At 37.7% G+C, this 20,444-nt stretch overlaps 1 protein-coding gene across 4 annotated transcripts in view; it reads left to right on the plus strand.

The window, feature by feature from the left end:
- Nucleotides 1-20,444, plus strand: part of Nepl16 (Neprilysin-like 16) — a 1,095,435-nt gene that overhangs the window by 708,259 nt on the left and 366,732 nt on the right. For all 4 annotated transcript variants that reach the window (XM_070113033.1, XM_070113031.1, XM_070113030.1 and 1 more), the window contains exon 9: nt 17,329-17,713. In XM_070113033.1, the coding sequence (XP_069969134.1) occupies nt 17,329-17,713 (385 nt within the window). The remainder of the gene's footprint in view (nt 1-17,328; nt 17,714-20,444) is intronic.

Genomic DNA, 20,444 nt, shown 5'->3' on the forward strand with positions numbered 1-20,444 from the left:
AAAAATGTGGCGAAAGAATTCAACATTTATTATTCGATTATTATTTGGTATCTTATTAACTTATGTTATTGATCATAGATTTACTATTTTAGATAGATACTATTTTTTCTCCGAAATGTTAACTTTAACAAAAAGAAGCCATTTAACTCGAACATGGTATATGTGATATAAACTGAACCGAAGAGGATAGATTTAATATGTGGGGTATATGAGGTTGCTGTTGTACGAAAGGAGCGGAAATTTGTATATTAGGGTTATAAGGTTTAAACAAAGGTCTAGACCAATTTCATTCATATGCAGCGATAAACCACATTATTTATAAAAAAAAATGTCCATTTAATTTCATTAAATTATAAAATTAACGAAATAAATTATACCATAAGATTATACCATAAGTAGTACATGTACGCTGGGGAAATTCGTGGATCGATTTCACACATTTTCGGCATTCAACTGTTGTATATCTAATATTTTACGTTTATATAAAGCCAAACGAAAGTTTGAATTTTTTACATAAAGTATGTTGGAGCTAGGGTCAATATATACCCGATAATGGGTACTAGGGCGGAACCAAGAATTTTACACTCTTGTAATTCGCAAGAATCAAAGGCCAGGAAATTCCTTCAGGTGTGGCAAAGTTGAGAAAGAATTAAACATCCATTATTAAATGAAATCGTGATTAAATTACAATCAAATTTGGTATCTTCTTGACTTATATTAAAGGCCATAAACTTAGTCTCAGTTTTATTGCTATATTTTAGTTTGCGTCAGCGAAAATTATATTTAAAAAAACAAAAAACATCTTGAAGTGAGATATACATAAGTATGAATGTGATATTAACTCGACCAAAGTGGCTAAATTTTATATTATAAGCTTGTGTGGAAAACGTCAAATAGAGAATCCGAATTCATTATACGAAGGTGTGAGGCTTAGATCAAGGTATATACTATTTTCATTCTAATTCAGCGTCAAACCACATATTTTTTAAGAAAACTTATCCACTTAATTACATTAAAATATCACATTTTGATCAAACGGAACGGTTTAAAGTCAATAGGAAAGACGGAAATCATATATATATTGGAATTTAATGAATTCGATATTAAGAGATTTAAGTGGCGTGATATACGTCGTATAGACTATCTCCTAATATTTAGCACTTGTATAGAATAGCATGTAACAAGCATAAATAAAGTTTTTATAAGGTTCAGAAAACACAATTTAAAATTAACAAGTAAGGAAGCGCTAAGTTCGGATGTAACCGAACATTTTATACTCTCGCAAAGTCAAATGGTATACTCGTTTTGGAGTATGCATGTTTTAAACTTATTATTCACGCAAAGTTTTACGCCGAATTTAAAATGATGTTATATGGGAAATACTATAGCATAGAAATATGAGAAGAATATTATGTACCGAATTTGGTTGAAATCGGTTAAGCAGATCCCAAGATATGGGGTTTCACCTACAATAAAAGTGGGCGGTGCCACGACCACTGTCTAATTTTGAACGTGGTTCCTTTAAAATCATCTTATACCATCCCAGAGATAAAATTTAATGTCTCTGGCTTGTTTAGTGCTTGATTTATCGCGCTGTTAGTAGTTTTTAACAGTACCGTTATATGGGGAGTGGGCGGGTCACCCGATTTCACCCATTTTCACACCGTCGATAGGGATAGAATATAGTATAGGAGATATGCACATTTAACTTATTAGGGGGCGGGATCACGCCCACTTTAAAAAAAAAATTTAAACTGCAGATGCCCCTCCCTAATGTGATCCTGTATACCAAATAAGAGTCTTGTATCTTGTTGTGGAGCTTAGCTATGACAATTTATTTGTTTTTGATCAATGGCGTTTTGTGGGCGTGGCAGTGGTCCGATTACGCCCATCTGCAATACCGTCTTACGGTACCGAGAAACATGTGTACCAAGTTTCATAAAGATAACTCAATTATTACTCAAGTTACAGCTTGCACAGACGGACGGACAGACAGTCTCCCGGGTTTAAACTCGTCTCTTCATCCTGATCATTTATATATACATAACCCTATATCTAACTCGATTAGTTTTAGGTGATACAAATAACCGTCAGGTGAACAAAACTACATTATTATACTTTGTAGCAACAAGTTGTGAGAGTATAAAAATAGATAAACGTATCTCCTTCGCTAAAACAACAGAGTATTAAGAGCACGTATTGACTACAAAGGGAGTTAAAACAAGCACAGCAAAAATACAGGCCATTCAACAACTCGAATTACCAAAAGCACAGAGGCAAATAAAATCTTTTCTAGGTATCACGGAACATTTTAAGAAATTCGGGAAGGACTATGCGAAAATCGCCTACGGTTTGACTAGATATCTAAAGAAATACATCAGAATAAATTTGAAAGATCCACAAAACGTTGACTCATTTGAAAAATTAAAAACCCTTCTGGTAAAGATCAGATTTCCATAAAAAGTTTAAAATTTCCACCGACGCAAGTAATCATGTTATCGGAGCTGTCTTACTCCAAGATAATCATTCAGTCGTTCATTGACAAATTTTCTAAACACGCTGTAATACTGTACTTGGATGACCGAAATCATATCACCATAATAGTAAAACAACGGCTATATTTTTCACTAAAGGGAAAGCCAAGAAACTTTATAATAGACAGCGAATTCAACTCAGTTAACATTAAAGATGTTTTACACGAACAATCAGTCATGGTACACTATACAAAACCAAATAGCCATACAGGTAACGCCGACATTGAAAGGTTTCGCAGTTCTCTAGGCGACAGATGAGAGTTTTAGAAATAGAAGAACCCAAACTGACAATTCGAGAGAAAATGTACAAAAGCTAAGAATGGTACAAACACTCCTTTCACTCAACTATAAAATGCAAACCAACCGAGGTTATAAATGGAAAGGAAGCAAAGAAAAAAATAAAACATAGAATGTATGATTGATAATAAAAGGAAAAAAAGAGAACATTACAATCGAACAAATGAAGAAGGATATGTTAAGAACTACAGAACTTTTCAATAAAACATTTTAAAGACAATAAAATACGAAAGGAAAAAATTGAAGCTAGTGTAACCGGAATAGGCGTAGAAAATAGACGCTTGGAGAAAAAACTCATTTATTTCGATTTACTGTTAAAAGTAAGAATCTTAAAAGATAAAATTGATCAATCTATTATATAAAAATAAGTCGGGTTTTCCTTCCTGACGCTATAACTCCAGAACGCACGAACCGATTTCCACGGTTTTGTATTCGTTGGAAAGGTCTCGGGCTCCGTGAGGTTTATAGCAAAGAAAATTCAGGAAATATTTTAACAGAAAGGCGGGAAAATCTTTTTTCACTACAGCGCCATCTCTGATACATAGCATGTACTACAAACCAATATTTTAAGTAGATGGCGCCGGTGCGTGATACATTGTTTGACAGCTACTCATTGTTCTCTGCTCAATTAATTTTATGTGACAAACCGGTATTGTGTTCACTGTGAAATTGTGAAAAATAAGTTATTCGTTCATTACAATTGGAACTAACATTTCAATTGGAAACCATCAAATCAATCACGTGTATTGTGCAAATTTTTATTCAATTTCAACAACAGGCATTTGTCTTTAAGGTGGTAAGTTGAACTGTATAAATTATGTGGAGCGTGCATTTGAGGTTAAATTCACCACTCTATCCATAGCCCAAAATGCCTAGAGGACGACGTGCCAACATCGGCCGCCGCACAAGCATGCAAGCCAGCAACACGTGTGATTGAGACAACGCGTGAGCACACGAAGATCATTGGCATCATACAATCGCTTGGCATTCCAATCTGATCCCACTGCGAACTACAGTGATGATGCAAACTTAGATATTGGACCAATGACGACTATATGCCGATATTGCAATGCGTTAAAGTTCAAAAGAGAAACGGCTGGATTGTGCTGCGCAAGTGGAAAAGTCAAACTGGATCCATTACTTACACCACCACAGCCACTGAAACCATTGTTCGATGGAAGTGATCCCGATTCCAGCCATTTTCTTCAACACATCCTTGAATACAATAACTGCTTTCGCATGACAAAAAAAAACACCATCACACGATCATAAGTTACACCGTATTCTTCAACAAATGATTGTTTGCAATTACAGATACAAGGACAAATATATCATTTGCATGGTTCAATGGTGCCAACACCAGATGAACCGCATAAATTTCTACAAATATATTTCATTTCGTCGATGGTCGATCAGCTGAATGAGCGGTGCAATATACAGGGAACACAACAGTTAAAGAGACGAATTATTGAACAGTTGCAAGCATTTTTTCACGCTAATAATGCTGTGGTTAATATGTTCAAAACAGCATTGGAACGCATGCCATCGGATACGCACAAATTTGTCAAAATGCTGATTGTACCCCAACAGGTAAACATGTGCGAAGATTCAATGCACCCACCGTTAATGATGTTGCTGCAATTATTGTTGACAGGCAGACGTTGCCAGTAATTCCCCGTGGAACGGCTGCAGATGAATTGAATGCTTGCCTGAAGGCATCACCTTTATGGACCACTAATATGAGAGTTCAACTTCAAAATGATCGAATTGCTGCACAATTTTCCAAACAATTGTTAGCTGTTGGAAATGGAAAAGTCAGAGTTGATGCGACATCTGGATTAATTACTCTTACCAACGACTTTTGCCGATTTGTAGACTCTCAATTAGCTATTTTTGAAAATGTTTTCCAAACCATTAGTGCGAATTATCAGAATTATGCTTGGTTAAGTCAACGAGCAATTCTTGCCGCAAAGAATAATGATGCACAGGCACTGAGTTTCACCATTCAATCAAAAATTGCTGGCGATTTGGTGACATACAATTCCGTTGATTCCATAACAAATCCCGATGATGTAGTAAATTATCCAACGGAGTTTTTGAACTCTCTGGAGTTACCAGGATTTCCACCATATAACTTGCAACTCAAAGTTGGTACAGTTATTATGATATTGCGTAATTTGAATCCGCCGCGACTTTGCAACGGTACTCGATTTTCGGTAAAAAGACTTATGCCGAATTTGATTGAAGCAACCATTATTAACGGAAAGTACGCAGGTGAAAATGTATATATTTCGACTGATCTTCCGTTTGACTTCAAACGATTGCAATTTCCAGTTCGCCTTGCGTTCGCAATGACAATTAACAAGTCGCATGGCCAATCGCTTAGTGTTTGCGGGATAAATTTAGAAAATCATTGTTTTTCACATGGGCAGTTATACGTTGCGTGTTCACGAGTTGGGAAACCATCCGCTTTGTTTGTGTTAACGTCAGACCAAAAAACAAAAAATGTGGTTTTCCAAAGAGCACTTCAATGAAACGGATAATTTGCGGACACGTATAACGCTTCGATTCAGTTTTTACTTTGGATCCACTTTCATTTACTTAGAGAAGTTCAACTAAATAACACTTCATTTTTCATTTCAAATGAAATAAAATTTTTCCTTTCCAAATATAAAACAAAAAAAAAATGTTCTTCATCTTTTAATCACCAAACGAAATATTACATAAAACAAAGCCATCTGGTGGCGAAACGGGGTTCGCCAGGTTTGCTAGTTGCAAAATAATAATGCAGCTTCTAGGCTCAATATAATGAATTAAAAAATATCCTAACAAAAGAAGAATTTATAAAATACGATGTAGACATGTTTAAATTACAAAATATGAACTTATACACAGAGCAGTAAAATAATTTTTGTTATTCAAATACTTAATGAAATTGTAAAGTTCATTTCAAGAAAATATAAATGCAAAAAAACTAAAACAAACATACCTATGTATGCTAAGGAACTATTGTAAAAGTATAAGAAATCATAAAACAGAGTTAATTGCAATAAAATATAAATGTTAAGAAACTAAAAGAAACAAACCTATGGATGCTAAGGAACAATTGTGAAAGTATAAGAAATAATAAAACAGAGTTAATTGCAATAAAAGACAGACTATTGTTATTAAAAAATTATAGAAAAACATGTATTAATAGTACATGTAATCAAAGAACTCTGCATATATCAGGCCATAATTTCATAATATTTAACAATTGAATTAAAAATTAATGAATATGTTTTTAAAAATACATACCAATAGTTTGGAACACATTCGCTACTACTATCATCATCTTTGCAATAATTCTTTGTGAGAACTAAATGTCCAGATAGAATGCGTAGCACACCCAGAGCGCGACAGGGTAGTATACGCGATAGTATACTAACTATTCAACGGGAGCGCGGAAAGGCAGACGACGTTTTTCCGGCGGTAAGGAGTGAATGTCTCGCAGTGAGTCGATCCTCTGGCAGACATTTCACTCCTTAATGTGCGAAGGCCGGAAGTCACGCGTGAAGTGGGTAATGAGTCGATCTTCTGACCTGCTCCACGCTTGGCATCGCGGCCGCTGTCACTGCTCTCCGTAATTCCGCGTGATAGTGATGCGCTAACGGGTTACGTGAACCACTACCCTGTCGAAACGCCAGCATCGGGTGACGCTCCTACAACGCGGATCCAGAGATTGTGTAATTGAAAGTGGAATGAACACCAGCATCGGGTGACGCTCCTACGACGAGGATCTAAATATTGAGCGATTGAAAGTGGATCTACATATTGTGTAATTGGAAGACAAATAAAGTATGATTTGTAAAGAGCCCCACAGTTTACAAATTTATTGTAACGAACCCTGGACACGGCGAGTATACCTCAGCAAACCATAAGAAGCAGGGGGCAGCAAAAAGCTTCGTTACATCTTGCCGTAATATTTATATAATTTAAAAATCGTAAAGTTTCAGACATTAATATACTGGTGAAAACTTACGGGAGTCTCCAATCAAGAGGGGGAGGGGTTACGTCACCGCTACGTTCTAAAACCAAAACAAGTAATGATGACAAACTACAAGCTAGTTGGACATCATAAAGCCAATGACCCAATTGTACCAATAATTTCGATTTCGTCGGAATGACTACAAATGCATAAATGTAAAAACAAAAGGGGAGAATGTAAAATAAAGTATAATCATTAACAGCAAACGAATAATTGTTTTTTTTTTGGTTCCCGCCGAGTCATTTCATCCAGAAGAAACAAGGTTTTAGTGTGGTTGGTGGGTTCATCAGTCCATATTTCTTCAAAAATGTTGCCGGTGAGAACGTAATCGTCAATGGCGGCCGTTATTTGATGCCTGAAATTGAAGCACGTGATTTCGGCGACATTGGGTTTCAACAAGACGGCGCCACTTCCCTCACATAGCATCAATCAATGTATTTATTCTGAGAACATTTCGGTATAAAATTTCCCGTTTTGAGCCGGGCGATTGGCTACCAAGATCGTGTGATATAACACCGTTAGACTTTTTTCTGTGGGGATATGTAAAGCCTAAAGTCTTTGCGTAAAGTCTTAAGTCTATATCTTTGATTCAGGCCTTGGTGCAAAACATCACGCGTGCCATTCGCCAGTTACCAGTGGAAATGCTATAAGGATTCATCGAAAATTAGACTCAACGGTTGGACGATCTGAGGCGTAGCCGCGGCCAACATTTAAGAGAAATAATCTTCAAAAAATTAATGCCAAAGAATATTCTTATGAATGATAATAAATGTTCCCCATTACATTTTAATTTTTTGTGTTTTTTTCTTTAAAAAGGCAGAGAACTTCGAAATAGATCACCCTATATAAATGAGTTGATGTCTGCAATGTCCGCCAGAAGCAATCACCAAATATTTTCTTCGGTGACAAAACTTTTCGACCTCGTAGGATGGCTCTAAAAAGGCTTATTGTGCAGAAATTGACGTACGCTGAACTATTAGAACTCTGGTGGAACGGTCGTACGCGGCTAACAGAATTACAAAAATTCTGGCCAAAATCTCCCGCCTGCAATATCATACCTCCTGAAAGCCGGAAAATTTAAAATTTTCATGTCATTCCAGATTAGGATGATATTTTATACCGATTTTCATTATTCCCAAGAGCACCAATTTAAAATTACCCAAAGACTTAAACAAAAAATTTAAGAAATAGCAAATGCTCTTTCCGCACAACTAACGCTCTCCGATCTGCAATATTCCAAGGTCATTCTTATCACATACATATACACAAACTCGTTATTTCAGTCGGATGAATTCAAAGTTACTCGAAAGATGACCTCTCGAAGGAAAGGGAAGCTCACTTCTCGTTTTAAATCCATTTTTGGACACTAAGGGATTAATCCGGGCAAGTGATAGACTATCGAACTGCAGCCTTAGTTATAACGAACGACATACCATTATTATTCCTGAGAAATCCCGTTTTACATATTTATTCCTAATATAATATATCGGCGTTAACTTACATTACATGATGAGCATCGCTTGATGCAACAAAAGTACAAAACAAGAATTTTATATACCGCGACTAAAGCCACGGTCAAACAGGTGATTTTAATATGTAAACAAGGCACTTTGTACAAACACAAAATGCGTACGCAGATCATGTCAGCCCTAACACCTGAACGCTGCAACTTTGCCTTTTCCTTCACCGTTACTGTGTGGACATTGCCAGATAAGGGCATTCCCTGTTAAGGTCTTCCTCATTCAGAAAAAGGTAAGGGGCTATCTTTGTATGTGTTGGAGCAAGAAGCGTTTTTCTTGCTTTTTTTGAAATATTATAATATTTGGGGGTGTGCGGTCAACGGTATCGTGCAAAATAACTAAAGTGTAAAAACCGTACTATATTTCCATCGATCGACCGAATAACTAAATCCGATATGCTCCTGTTAGCAATTCATTAGCCAATGATTTATTTTAAGTTTGAGAAAATAATAAAAAGAGATTGATGAGTATAATGCACGTATGTGTGTGTGTGTGTGAATATAAGCACTGAATTGAATTTACGAATCATATCAAATGAGAATTATGACAGTATTTTATCCGGAGCACAGGTCATAAGGGTGCCCCAACATCCCGGCCCCGTTGAAAGAACTATCTTTCAAAAAATCAGAAGAATGGCTAATTTGTGTATTGGCACGGTTGATTCGACTCGACATAGTCTCCAGCGTTGCGGGAGCAGGTTTTTGTTATGTATGATCCCTAAAGCACCCTCAATGAGATCAAGTGAAGGTGTTCTCCGTTTGGTATGGGTTCGCAGTTCATTGACATAATCTGGTGACCAGCGATGCTTAAACTTTGCTTGATAGCAGTGATTGTGCTGTAGCGATCAAGATGTGAGATGCTGTTCAGTTCTAGTGAGCGCTCAGGCAAGCCACGCAATGAATCACCGACCCAAAAATGTCTAGCTGTCAGTGCACCAAAGTCATTAGGATATCATGACATTGAGCATAGCGGACGTGAATTAAGAATGGCTTCTAATTCTACAGCAACGGTGTTTACCTCTTCGAATGTTCACTTAGTGTTTGCCAATGTGCCATTTAACACCCCTTTTGCGCTCTTTACTGCGGCTTCCCAGAGGCCGCCGAAGTGAAGTGCCCTGGGTGGTAAAAAATTAAAATTAATAAAATCAGGAGAACAACATTTATAGATTTAATTTAGCATTTCATCCTAGAATATGAATTGTTTGAGCATAAGCATTGTCGCAAAAGATACCACATCGCAGCGACCTCTCATTCGCGTCAATGCATTTTAGAATGAGTTTGTTGATAGGTCGGAGACCACCTCGATGTTCACCGCTTAAGTTACGAGGCACACAAATACAGCTAAGTAGGACTTAATAGGTGGGTTTCATCGAATTCATAGATATGTGTTTATCGGTCCACAAAAGTCGATTCCGCAACGTACAAATGGGCGTGCAGGTGTAAGACATGTAGTTGGTGGTCTGATAAACCAAAGCCTTTGGGCCTGCGTGAAAATTTCGTAAATGTAGGTAATACAAATTAAGAATTACAATGGTAGTACAATCGGGTGCTTTTGAGCGTTTGATAAGTCTGCATAATCCAGACGTCCCCTAACCTTCACGAGTTCAAACCCGTTTATCCAGGAATGGAGTGAGAAATTTCAAGTTACTTTTTATAGCTTGGTTATTGCGAAGCAATTGAATATCGTTTGAAAAATGTTGTTGCTGAATATTGAAGATAATGCAACAAGATGCGCGTCGTAATTCGTCAGGAAATGGCGATTTGGTGGTTGCCGTAAGCTTTTGTCCGCAACTACAGCAAATGTCTTCTTGCGTTTCTCTGCGTTCACAATGTCCATGTCAAGCTCAATATCGGCAATGTGCTTTGGCCATTTCAGTGCATTTTCCAGCAAAAACTCAAGACCAGAAAACCATATCGAAGATTTCAGCTCAGCAGCTAGGCAGCTTCAAGATATTAGGTCGGCTGTTTTCCCTTGGAAGACACGTACCTCCATTGTCCACATGCAGCCAGTTCCCATATGTCAGATACCTTGTTGCCCACGAACGTTGACAGCGTAACACAGTGTTGTTTGAACCAATGTAGAACTAATTGCGAGTCAGTCCAAAAGAAAGTAGTAACGGGAACAGTGGTGAATATATCCTTTACCTTAGCATACAGGCGAGCGAGAAGATGGGAACCACAAAGTTCGAGTTTTGAAAAAGACTGTTTTTTTTTTACTGATGCGGGCCTTGACTTCGACGTGAGTAAATGTACTGCAACTTATCCGTCGAAATCTTCGTGCGTATGTAAATCGTCGATTCACATGTAATTGTATGACGTGAGCATAATTATTTTTGAGGTTATCACGGGTGGTGAGAGCACTGGGCGCAGGCATCGGTGCCGATGGAGCCGGCATTGACCTGCCCGGCGGCGAGGAGGGTCTCCCACAGCTTTCTCTAAGGGCATCAACCAGACCACGTGGATGGGCATTCTCGATAATTACCGTCATTAGGAGTGCTTCATATTTGGAAGCAAGCCCCATCAGCCCCTTCGCGGTCTCCGTCTGAAAATCTTCAGTCAACGCCACCCCCCTTGGAAACTTTTTCAGCGCTCGTTTTCTTCGCGTTCATATCAACGCATGCGACACCCATTTCACCCCCGCCCAACTTTGAGGGGTGAACAGCCCCTTTTTCAGCGGTGTCACCCTTGCCGCTTACACAACCACCCCCGCTAATCCCTCTTCACCGCTCGTTTTATCCGGCGAGCCCATACGCGCCTTTTGCCGTGGCGGGGACCTTTCCGGTGGCCCCGCTGCCCCGTCTCCTGACGTAGTATCCACCGTTACCGTCGATGGCCCCGACTCCTCACTTCCAGCGAGGGACCTAACCCATCTCCTCCGTGGTGGAGGCATTTTCGCCTCTGACGCAGGTGGCACTTACTCAACAAATGCCGAAACAGCTGCTCGCCAGGTACGTGCAACACACAGTATAGTACTGGGACCATGTGAAGAGTTCACCAACAACAGCAACGTGAATAACCAAGTTACTTAAGTACCTAAAGGTACAGTACACTACAAAAACACTATGTGTACTTACCGCCCAAAAACACGTCCAAAAATATACACAAGAATTTACAAACGCGCAAAAATGTGCCCTTCGAAAATAATTCACGTGGTCACTAACCGAGCATCAACAGTACTCAACGCCGATCGTACCAACAAATCGCCCTACCGCTATAAGCACGCGCCAGGCAATATTGGTGCCAACTCACTCACGTAAACAAATCCGCACAAAAGGGAATCGAAAAAATCACTAATTAATCGCAACGATGTGCACGCACGTCTATTCTCGTCGGAATCCAAGCAACGAATAAAGCGATGGACAGTATTGTGCGCTTTGTAACAGAATTTTGAACTTGTTTTGGTGTGAATGTGAAGAACAACGTGTCGCTTGTCGTTGATTCCATGTCACGCCAAGTGCACATGTTATAACTAGAATCATCCGAAATACTTAGATCTTTCATAGTTTGGCTTTCCATGAACTCTGGAAGATTGGAATGCCATTTGGATAGAGGAAACTGATCGTGTCGAAGTATCACAACAATTTCTGTCTTTATTGTGTGTAAAGCATTAGTATCATCCGCACCACACATGCCTTACAGCCGCAGCGCCCATCGGAAATTCACTCATATGATAATATGCTAAGTAGTGAAGGCTTTGTACTGCTAGATATGGAGCTGAGACAGTGCCATATGTCACAGTGTTGAGCTGGTATGTGAGAATATCTGCGTCTGGAGAAGCTCGCCAGAGAATATAATAAAATTTACGCTAATTTTTATTCAAGGATACTTGCCTTTACATTTTATTGACATCTGCGGTGATGGCGTAACGATACAGACGGAAGCGCAGTAGCAACATGTCCTTGGCCCAACCAAAAGTAAGTCATTTAGCGATGTTTGTGTCGTAGTTCGGCAAGAGGCGTCGAACACTACTCGTAAGTTTGTTGATGTGCTTGTAGGGTTCAGTTTGCAGTGATGTGGAATGTAATAGTGTGATTCATCCAAGTTCGTTGTCTTTACTATAGACATGTAACCAAGCTGTTCGTACTCTTCCATGAACGAGACGTACTGGAAATAAGTGTCCCGCGAATGTAAAAGACGTCGTTCTATTGCAAGAAATCGGCGACGAGCGATGTCGAATGAGGCTCCAAATGCAGCGGGATTGTCCTTAAAAGGCAGCCTTACAATTAAGCGTTCAGTAGTATCTTGATATATTGTGGATAGAAAGTGACTTTCACAAATGTGATGACCAGGTTAAATAGATTTGGGTGGTTAGTCGACAGTTTCGAGTTCAGAAAAGGGGTTGCATGTTTGTGTCGATAGAGTCTTCGCTAAACAGCAGACATGACTTTAAAGGTGTATAGTGCTTCAACTGGTATGTTCCAGAAACCACCCAGCCGAATAATGTCTTTTGCAATGTTGGGCCAAGTTTAATTTGATCGCCAGAGAGGACTTCAAAATATGCCTCTGTTCCAGGCGACAGATCGATGCGTCGAGGTTTGAAAAAAGTTTCGTCGGCCAAAGTTGTGTTGGCTGGCAAATTCCAGATTACTGTGTCAATTTCAGCGTCAGGTTGGTATGCAATATGGGGGGTATAAAATGCCCTGCCCGTGGTCTGATGTCTCCATATGCGAATGCGTGGCTGCTAGCTGGTTGTATGTATGAGGTTTGTGTGAATATGATGTTGACGAAGTTTGAAACGATTGCGAAATAGAAGGAGATATTGTCGTTGCATGTGTAGGTAGAGCTGCGTTATAATGTTGTAAGAACGTAGGATGCGTTCTGTTACGGGTGCGACAGCGATGTTTCGACGCACACTGAGCTACTCTGTGACCATTGCTCAGACAATTGATACAGTGGTCGTATTTCTGGGCGGCATCGAAGCGTTGATTTGTATTTATGTACTTAAATCGAGAAAAACCAATAATTTTGTGTTTATCGCTAGAACAAAGAAGACAAGAAGGCTTAGTGATGGCGAATAATGAGACTCACTCTCTCTCTCTCTCACTCTCTTTAATAAACCGATGAGACAAAATCAAGAATCATCATGCATTAAGCCATAGATGGAACGAATATTACCTCAAAGATTGCGTCATCATACAGGACGAATGCCTTCCTAGAACGGAATGGCGACTGGGTCGCATTGTAAAGGTTTATCGAGGATCAGATGGTCATATAAGAGCATATTAACTCGACCACTCTTAAAACTGTATTTTCTTCCAAACAACGAAGAACTAATTTCACCAAAACCGAAATACTTGTTTAATTTAATTAATTAAAAGTTATACTGCTAATTCACTCGTAACATTCGAAATACAATCGATTTTTAATCAATATATGCGAATATAAGCCGAACAAATGCGATTAATAAAAAATTGTAATATATATACATATGTATATATGGTATGTATCTATAACTATTACAATCCCACAATCTTCACCTAGAGCCTCAGCTACACCTGTCGCCGCTCCTAGGATGTAAAGGGTTATGGGACCGCCATCTGTAGCCATTTGAGGATCAGACGGAAAATCACACCATCATCGCTCGCAAAACACACAGCGATCTAATTCAGCGACGAAGAGTCAATGGCCCCAGACAAACCCAAGCAACACTACTGCCATCTTACGACCAACATCGCCGCTCAACTGCAATTGGCAATAGGCAATTTAACGATATTAAAGAATAAAAAACATTTTGTTAAAACCTTTCAGAAGTGAAGCAAATATTATAACGATTCTGATTGAAGCTCCTATATACCGTATTTATTATATTTTCCACTTCAAGGCTGCAGTTTGATTTTTGTGCAAATTGCATACAAGTAAGTATAACAAGTAAGGAAGGCCTAAGTTCGGATGTAACCGAACATTTTATACTCTCGCAAAGTCAAACGGCATACTCGTTTGCGATTTCTTTATATATTTTGCTTGATTTGCATAGTGTAAAGTTAATAAATCAAGTGGAATTTAAAATGGTGTTTTAACCTAAAAGCGGGCCGTGCCACGTACACTGTCTAATTTTGAACGGGGGCCACGCCCACTATTTAAAAAAAATTAAACAGCAGATGCCTCTCCTTAATTTTATCCTGTATACCAAATAACAGTCTTATATCTTATTGTAGGGCTTAGTTATGACAATTTATTTGTTTTTTATTAATGTCGTTTTGTGGGCGTGGCAGTGGTCTGATTACGCCCATCTGCAATACTAGCCGTCTTACGGTACCAAGAAACATGTGTACCAAATTTCGTAAAGATATCTCTATTTTTACTCAAGTTACAGCTTTCACAGACTGATGGACGGTCAACTCGTTTCTTCATCCTGATCATTTATAAGTATACTATAACGCTATATCTAACTCGATTAGTTTTAGGTGATGCAGTCAACCGTGAGGTGAACAAAACTATTATACCCTGTAGCAACATGTTGTGAGAGTATAAAAACGCGTCTGCTTGGCACGAGGGATAGTCGGTGACTGTATGTTTAGGTTTATTGAATATTCCCTTATTTATGGGTATTTACACAAATATGACAATCACACATACATTCTTAAATACACGTACGCTGATGCTTGCTTCTCCTTGTGCCGCATAAACAATGTCTTCACTCTTTGCTTTTTGCAAGAACAGCTGGAACCAGAAAATGTTAAGTGCCGTTTCACACAGGGACTCAAAAGAGTCTCATACCAGTTTATTGTGGGCGAGGGGACGACGAGGAAAGACGAAAGGACCGTGCCACTCGTGTTCGGGTGGCACGCTTTGTGTTCTTGTTCGCAACAGCTCGCTGCTACCCTTTTCAGCATTCCTTTTCACTTTCAAATTCTTTGAATGGTTGCAAGAGCGCTCGGTTTCAAATGAATTCGATCGCAAATTTGAGTTCTGTTATCTATTTTTGTATGTAATATGCAAATACGTATGCATAGAATAATAGAAATATTATGACAAATTGTAAATAAGGAGAAAATTAAGATATAGATTATGGAGTAAAGAAATTATGAATTTATAATACGGAGTAAAGAAATTATGAGTTTTTAATACTTAAAGATTTGGAAATTCCTATTATAAATTTGGCCTTGAAAATATTAGTAGCGGATATTCAATACATTCTTGTGGATTAGGAAATTCCCGTCTTTAGTATTTCTTTGAAACTATTTAGCGGGTAGGTACTTGTATTATGCATATTGTTCTACCATATTCATGGTAATTCATTGCAAGCAAAATGTGTGACCATCATCTCAACATACAAATGAAATACGCAGCACGCAGTGTTGCGCAGTGTTGCGCAGTCGAACTGCACAAATATTTACGAAAATTTTGTGAAAAGGAATGCAGAAAAACTAGACTCGAGTTGCTGGACTCTTTTTGACCGTGTGAATGCCCAGAGCGACACCAAAAGAAAATTTGAAAAACATCAGACACTTTTGAATCCCAATGTGAAACGGCACTAATAGATTCTCTGTATTAACATTCTTTGGTAAAAGAATTAGATGGAATTTATAATGATGTCATATGGGAATGTCAGGAAAATGTTATGAAGCGAATTTGCTTGAAATTTGTAAAGTGTGTTCTGAGATATGGAATTTCAGAGGTGCGACGCTCATTTTACTATTTTGTCATAGGCTCTTATGATTACGGCCATCTACAACACCGTTTTCCCGATTTGACCAACGAACACGAGAGCAAAATTTTATGACGATTTATTGATTTTAAATTAAGTTACAGTTTGCACAGACAGACGCACGGACGAACTGATAGTCACCCGGATTTCAACTCCGCTCGTCGTCCTTATTTCTATACATTTAATTCCATATCTTTCTCGAATAGTTATAGGTGATACAAACAACCGTTAGCTGAACAAAACTGTTATTCTCTGTATCAACATGTTCCGACAATATATGGAAAAATCGATTTCCCTATCATTGTTAATAGCGTCGGTATGTATATTGTTTTGTGATTAGTGCTCGCATATAGTCTGATCAACGACATCTGAACGCTTTGTACATGTGCAAACAGAGAGGCTACCTTCACTCGCGAACTAAAGAAATGGGCATAGGTAGGTAGATATCCCTTTGGGCTCAATTAGCGCTATATGCACCATTTTGATACACTATCGTAAAACCTTTAAGTTTTGCTATCTCGTTTCATCGTTGTGTTCAAACCATTTGGTGCCCTCATTGTAACTACTTATCTCCGTTGTGGTGTTTGTTGATAGACATTCAAGGTTTTGTACCTGATGCATTCCAAGAGTTTAAGTCGCGTTTGAATAGAGCTGGGCACTCACATAGAAAGTGTAGAACCGTTTCCTTATCCCTTCGAGTTTGCAGCGGTAAGTCGGTGTATACTTTTCCTGGAACTATTTAATAAGTCCTTAGTTCTTCTCTTGGCATATTTTTGCCATATCTGTTCCGTTTTGTTTCTTTCAGTTATTGCTCTGTTCCGAGCTATTTTTTCAATTGTGTGTTACGCTCCCTTTTGGTTCTTCCTATCGGGCTCGTTATTATCTCATATTATCCGCAAATGTTCCTGTAATCTAAAACCCAAATTATGGACAAGTGCAGTTGACCAGCCGGCAAGCTTAAAGTCTTTCTACATTTGTTGACTACGCTGGAATTAATCTTTGAGTCTAGCAATGCCGCCTGGCTATCTGTGTATATGGTGTCTTTCTGAATCCTCTCGTAGTTAGTTCATTAGCACAATATATACTTGATTTTTAGATGAATTACTAGGCTATCTGACCTATATTCGGAATTTTTTTGATCGAAGTTCGACGGACAAAGAAATTCAGTACATATTAGCTTTTATTAATTTCAACTGTGTGTAGATTTTAGATAAATAAGTAAACAGTAGGTCTTACAACTTTATCTACTTTAAATGGAAAAATTTATTAGACAAGAATATTCAATTCCTTTTTTAATTTTTAGTGGTTCCTTTGTCTATTATACTGGTGCCATACTTTGATAACAGATTACCGCCATATCTACAGTATGCATCAGTTGGCGTACACATTGCCAAAGAAATTTTACGATCTATTACGAAAAGCTTCGAGGATAAAGCAATTCGTTGTGTACCCGAGTCGGTAAAGATTTTCTCAAATCACAGTCAAATGGAAATACTAATACATTCTGGAGGAATGCAGATATCATATCATTCAATGTTATCTGTAACTGGGCCGATAAAAGGAATGGCTCGTTTACCATCTTTGAATTTGACTCCTACTCAAATTTTTTTTTTGGTAACATCACAAGAGCTGTGTGAGGAGGCTGATTACGTTGGCATAGATACAGAAACCGCAGATTTTGAACACATGTAAGTACTAAGATATAAAGTTTTATATATCAGAAATGCATAAAGTCTTATTTCAAATTGTACATAAAAGGGAGAATGGAATATTTTTAAATATATAAAGAAATTTATGAAAATATTTAGTTAAACCTATGATTACTTGTGTGAGACCTCTAGGTGGATAATATTCAAGAAATCAGTTTACCACAGAATTGTAGTAACCATCGCGGTATTGTACAATTGATGATTAAAATAACATTCAAAATTTTTAACTAAAAATAAATGCATTCTTTATTATAATGTAATGTAAAGCAGGTCTCCTAAATGCTTATATGTAAGCCTAGATCTATACGCATTCTTATACATATTAGAATATAATTTACAAACTTAATTTCTTAAAAGCGAATATTTATATTTTTCAATACTTTTCCAAAACTCTATAGCACGGCCTTAAGGAAGCTGTCTGAAATTGACTGAATTCTTCCCGTAAATGTTCTTCTAGATCCTCAATATTACAGAATAAAAGATTCTTATACAAAATATTTATTGGTTTAACCCTGCTCAAGCTTTTGAGTCTACTTTCTAGATTCTGCTTGAGGTCTTTAAATGACTTGAAGTACTTGGATAATATATTTTGCATATAAAAATGCGCACTTTGTGTGGGAGAAAAATAGAGAAAGTTCAACTAACGGTTGTTTGTATCACCTAAAACTAATCGAGATAGATAGAAACGAGATAAGTAGAAAAGCGGGTGACTGTCGTTCCTCCGTCCGTGGCACCGCCCATATTTAAGAGAAATTTCATATTTCTGCTCCTACTTGACCAATTTCAACATAACCCTAACAATTCTATGTTACAGTGCGAAATGGGAGCAACCGGACTAGAACCACGCCTACATCCCATATAACACAACTATATATTGCAACTGATTATTTCACTTCCAGTATACAGATCAAGCATCTTTGAACATATCGGAATACAATTTTTCACAAATAGTGCCTTTAAGGTATGCCACCACAAGTGTAAAAATTGTCAAAATCGAACGATAGCTGTTCAAGGCCCCAGTTATCTAAAATCTAAAATCGTACTATATTATATATTTATAAAATGCTTGAAAATAATATGATCTCAAGTATATCTCAGCAATGTCAAAATTAATTTAATCAGCCCATCCCTTTCTCTGTTTCCAATATAGCATGTATTATAATTCCCGACTTTCCTCCTGACAAAATGTGTTAGACATTAATAAAATTAAATGAAGCAGTTTTCATAAAAATTGTGTGGGAATATGAATGAAATTAATCTACACTTTTGTCCAAACCTTCTATCCCTAAAATAGGGAATTGCGATCCTCTGCTTGACGTCAACATCAACTGATTATATTAAATTTAGTTCCTCCATTTGAGTTTATATATGTAGCTCATTTGAAGATGATTTTAATACAATTTTAGCTGACGGGAAGTTAAATATAGTAATAAAACTAAGTGAGTAAATGACATATAAATATAATTTAATTAAAAACACAAATTTGATTGTAATCCATTGACGATTTCGTCGAATAATGAATGTTAAACTGTTCCGCAACATTTTTTAATACGGGGTGGGTGGGATACGAATCGTGCTATAAAATCAAACCGTAATAACATTTTTTTTATTCAATGCATTACAATTTTTTTTTTATTGTAAAGAAAATTTTATTTTATTTTATAAAATAAATTACTTTTGAAAATTATGGACCGTGACTAAACTCCATGCTCAGCCACGCATAAGCGACACCAGCGGAAAGTGGAGTTTCTTGATGTTAATTTGTATTATAATTTCGTTGGAGCTCCGCAATAACCGGTCTGGCTATGTGTGCAGTTGCTCTATCTATTGCCCGCTATTGAAAGGGATACGTCTTCGGCGCAGTTCTGCGTAAAAAATTCATTTAACGTCTTTAAATAACAGTGCCCAGTGACAGTTACTGTTACATCGTGTTCTTCAAAGAAGTATGGCCCGACAATACACCTTGATGAAACTGCGCACCACGCAAGGACTCGTTCTGGGTGAAGTTCCGGCTCGTGGATTACTTCTAGGTTTTATTCACTCTATATATGGCAATTTTGCTTGTTTCCGTTTATATCCACATGGGCCTCATCAGACATAAACAGGCAATTTATCAAGTTATTGTTTTCTTCGGCCATTTCAATAATTTTTTGGCAAAATTCCAGACGAATAGGCAAATTGAGAGGGCTTAACTGGCTTGTTATTTGAACTTTGTACAGAATCAGAAATAATTATGAATTATCTGTTGTAATGATCGTCTGCTAACGCCAAGCTGCGCCGATAAGTTACGAGTCGAAACTCTTTCATTTGCCTGAATTGACGATGCAACAGCCACGAGTATTTCTTGAACACGAACATACGAATTTGTACGAACATATGAATGGTACGGTCTTCTTGCGATACTTCCAGATTCTACAATATGTTTACCACCCTCATAATAGTTCATCTATTCGGCGGAGTGCCGTCAAAATCCCGTTTGAATTCCCTTTGGATGGAAATGACGGACTGCAAAGCATGGTACCGCTGCATTATCCAAACTCTATTTTCGGTATCCCAAGCATTCATTTTTAAAAAATCTAGAAAATAACTTAAAAAAAAAAATGTACGTCGATTACTCACACAGAAAAAAAGTCATTACGTTTTGTTTTTGTAGCACGTTTCGTAAGCCACCATGTATAAAGTTTTCCAAAACCTGAGGGTATTTTATTTA

Source organism: Bactrocera oleae, chromosome 2, assembly GCF_042242935.1.
Source record: "Bactrocera oleae isolate idBacOlea1 chromosome 2, idBacOlea1, whole genome shotgun sequence".
NCBI classification, from domain to species: Eukaryota; Metazoa; Arthropoda; class Insecta; order Diptera; family Tephritidae; genus Bactrocera; species Bactrocera oleae.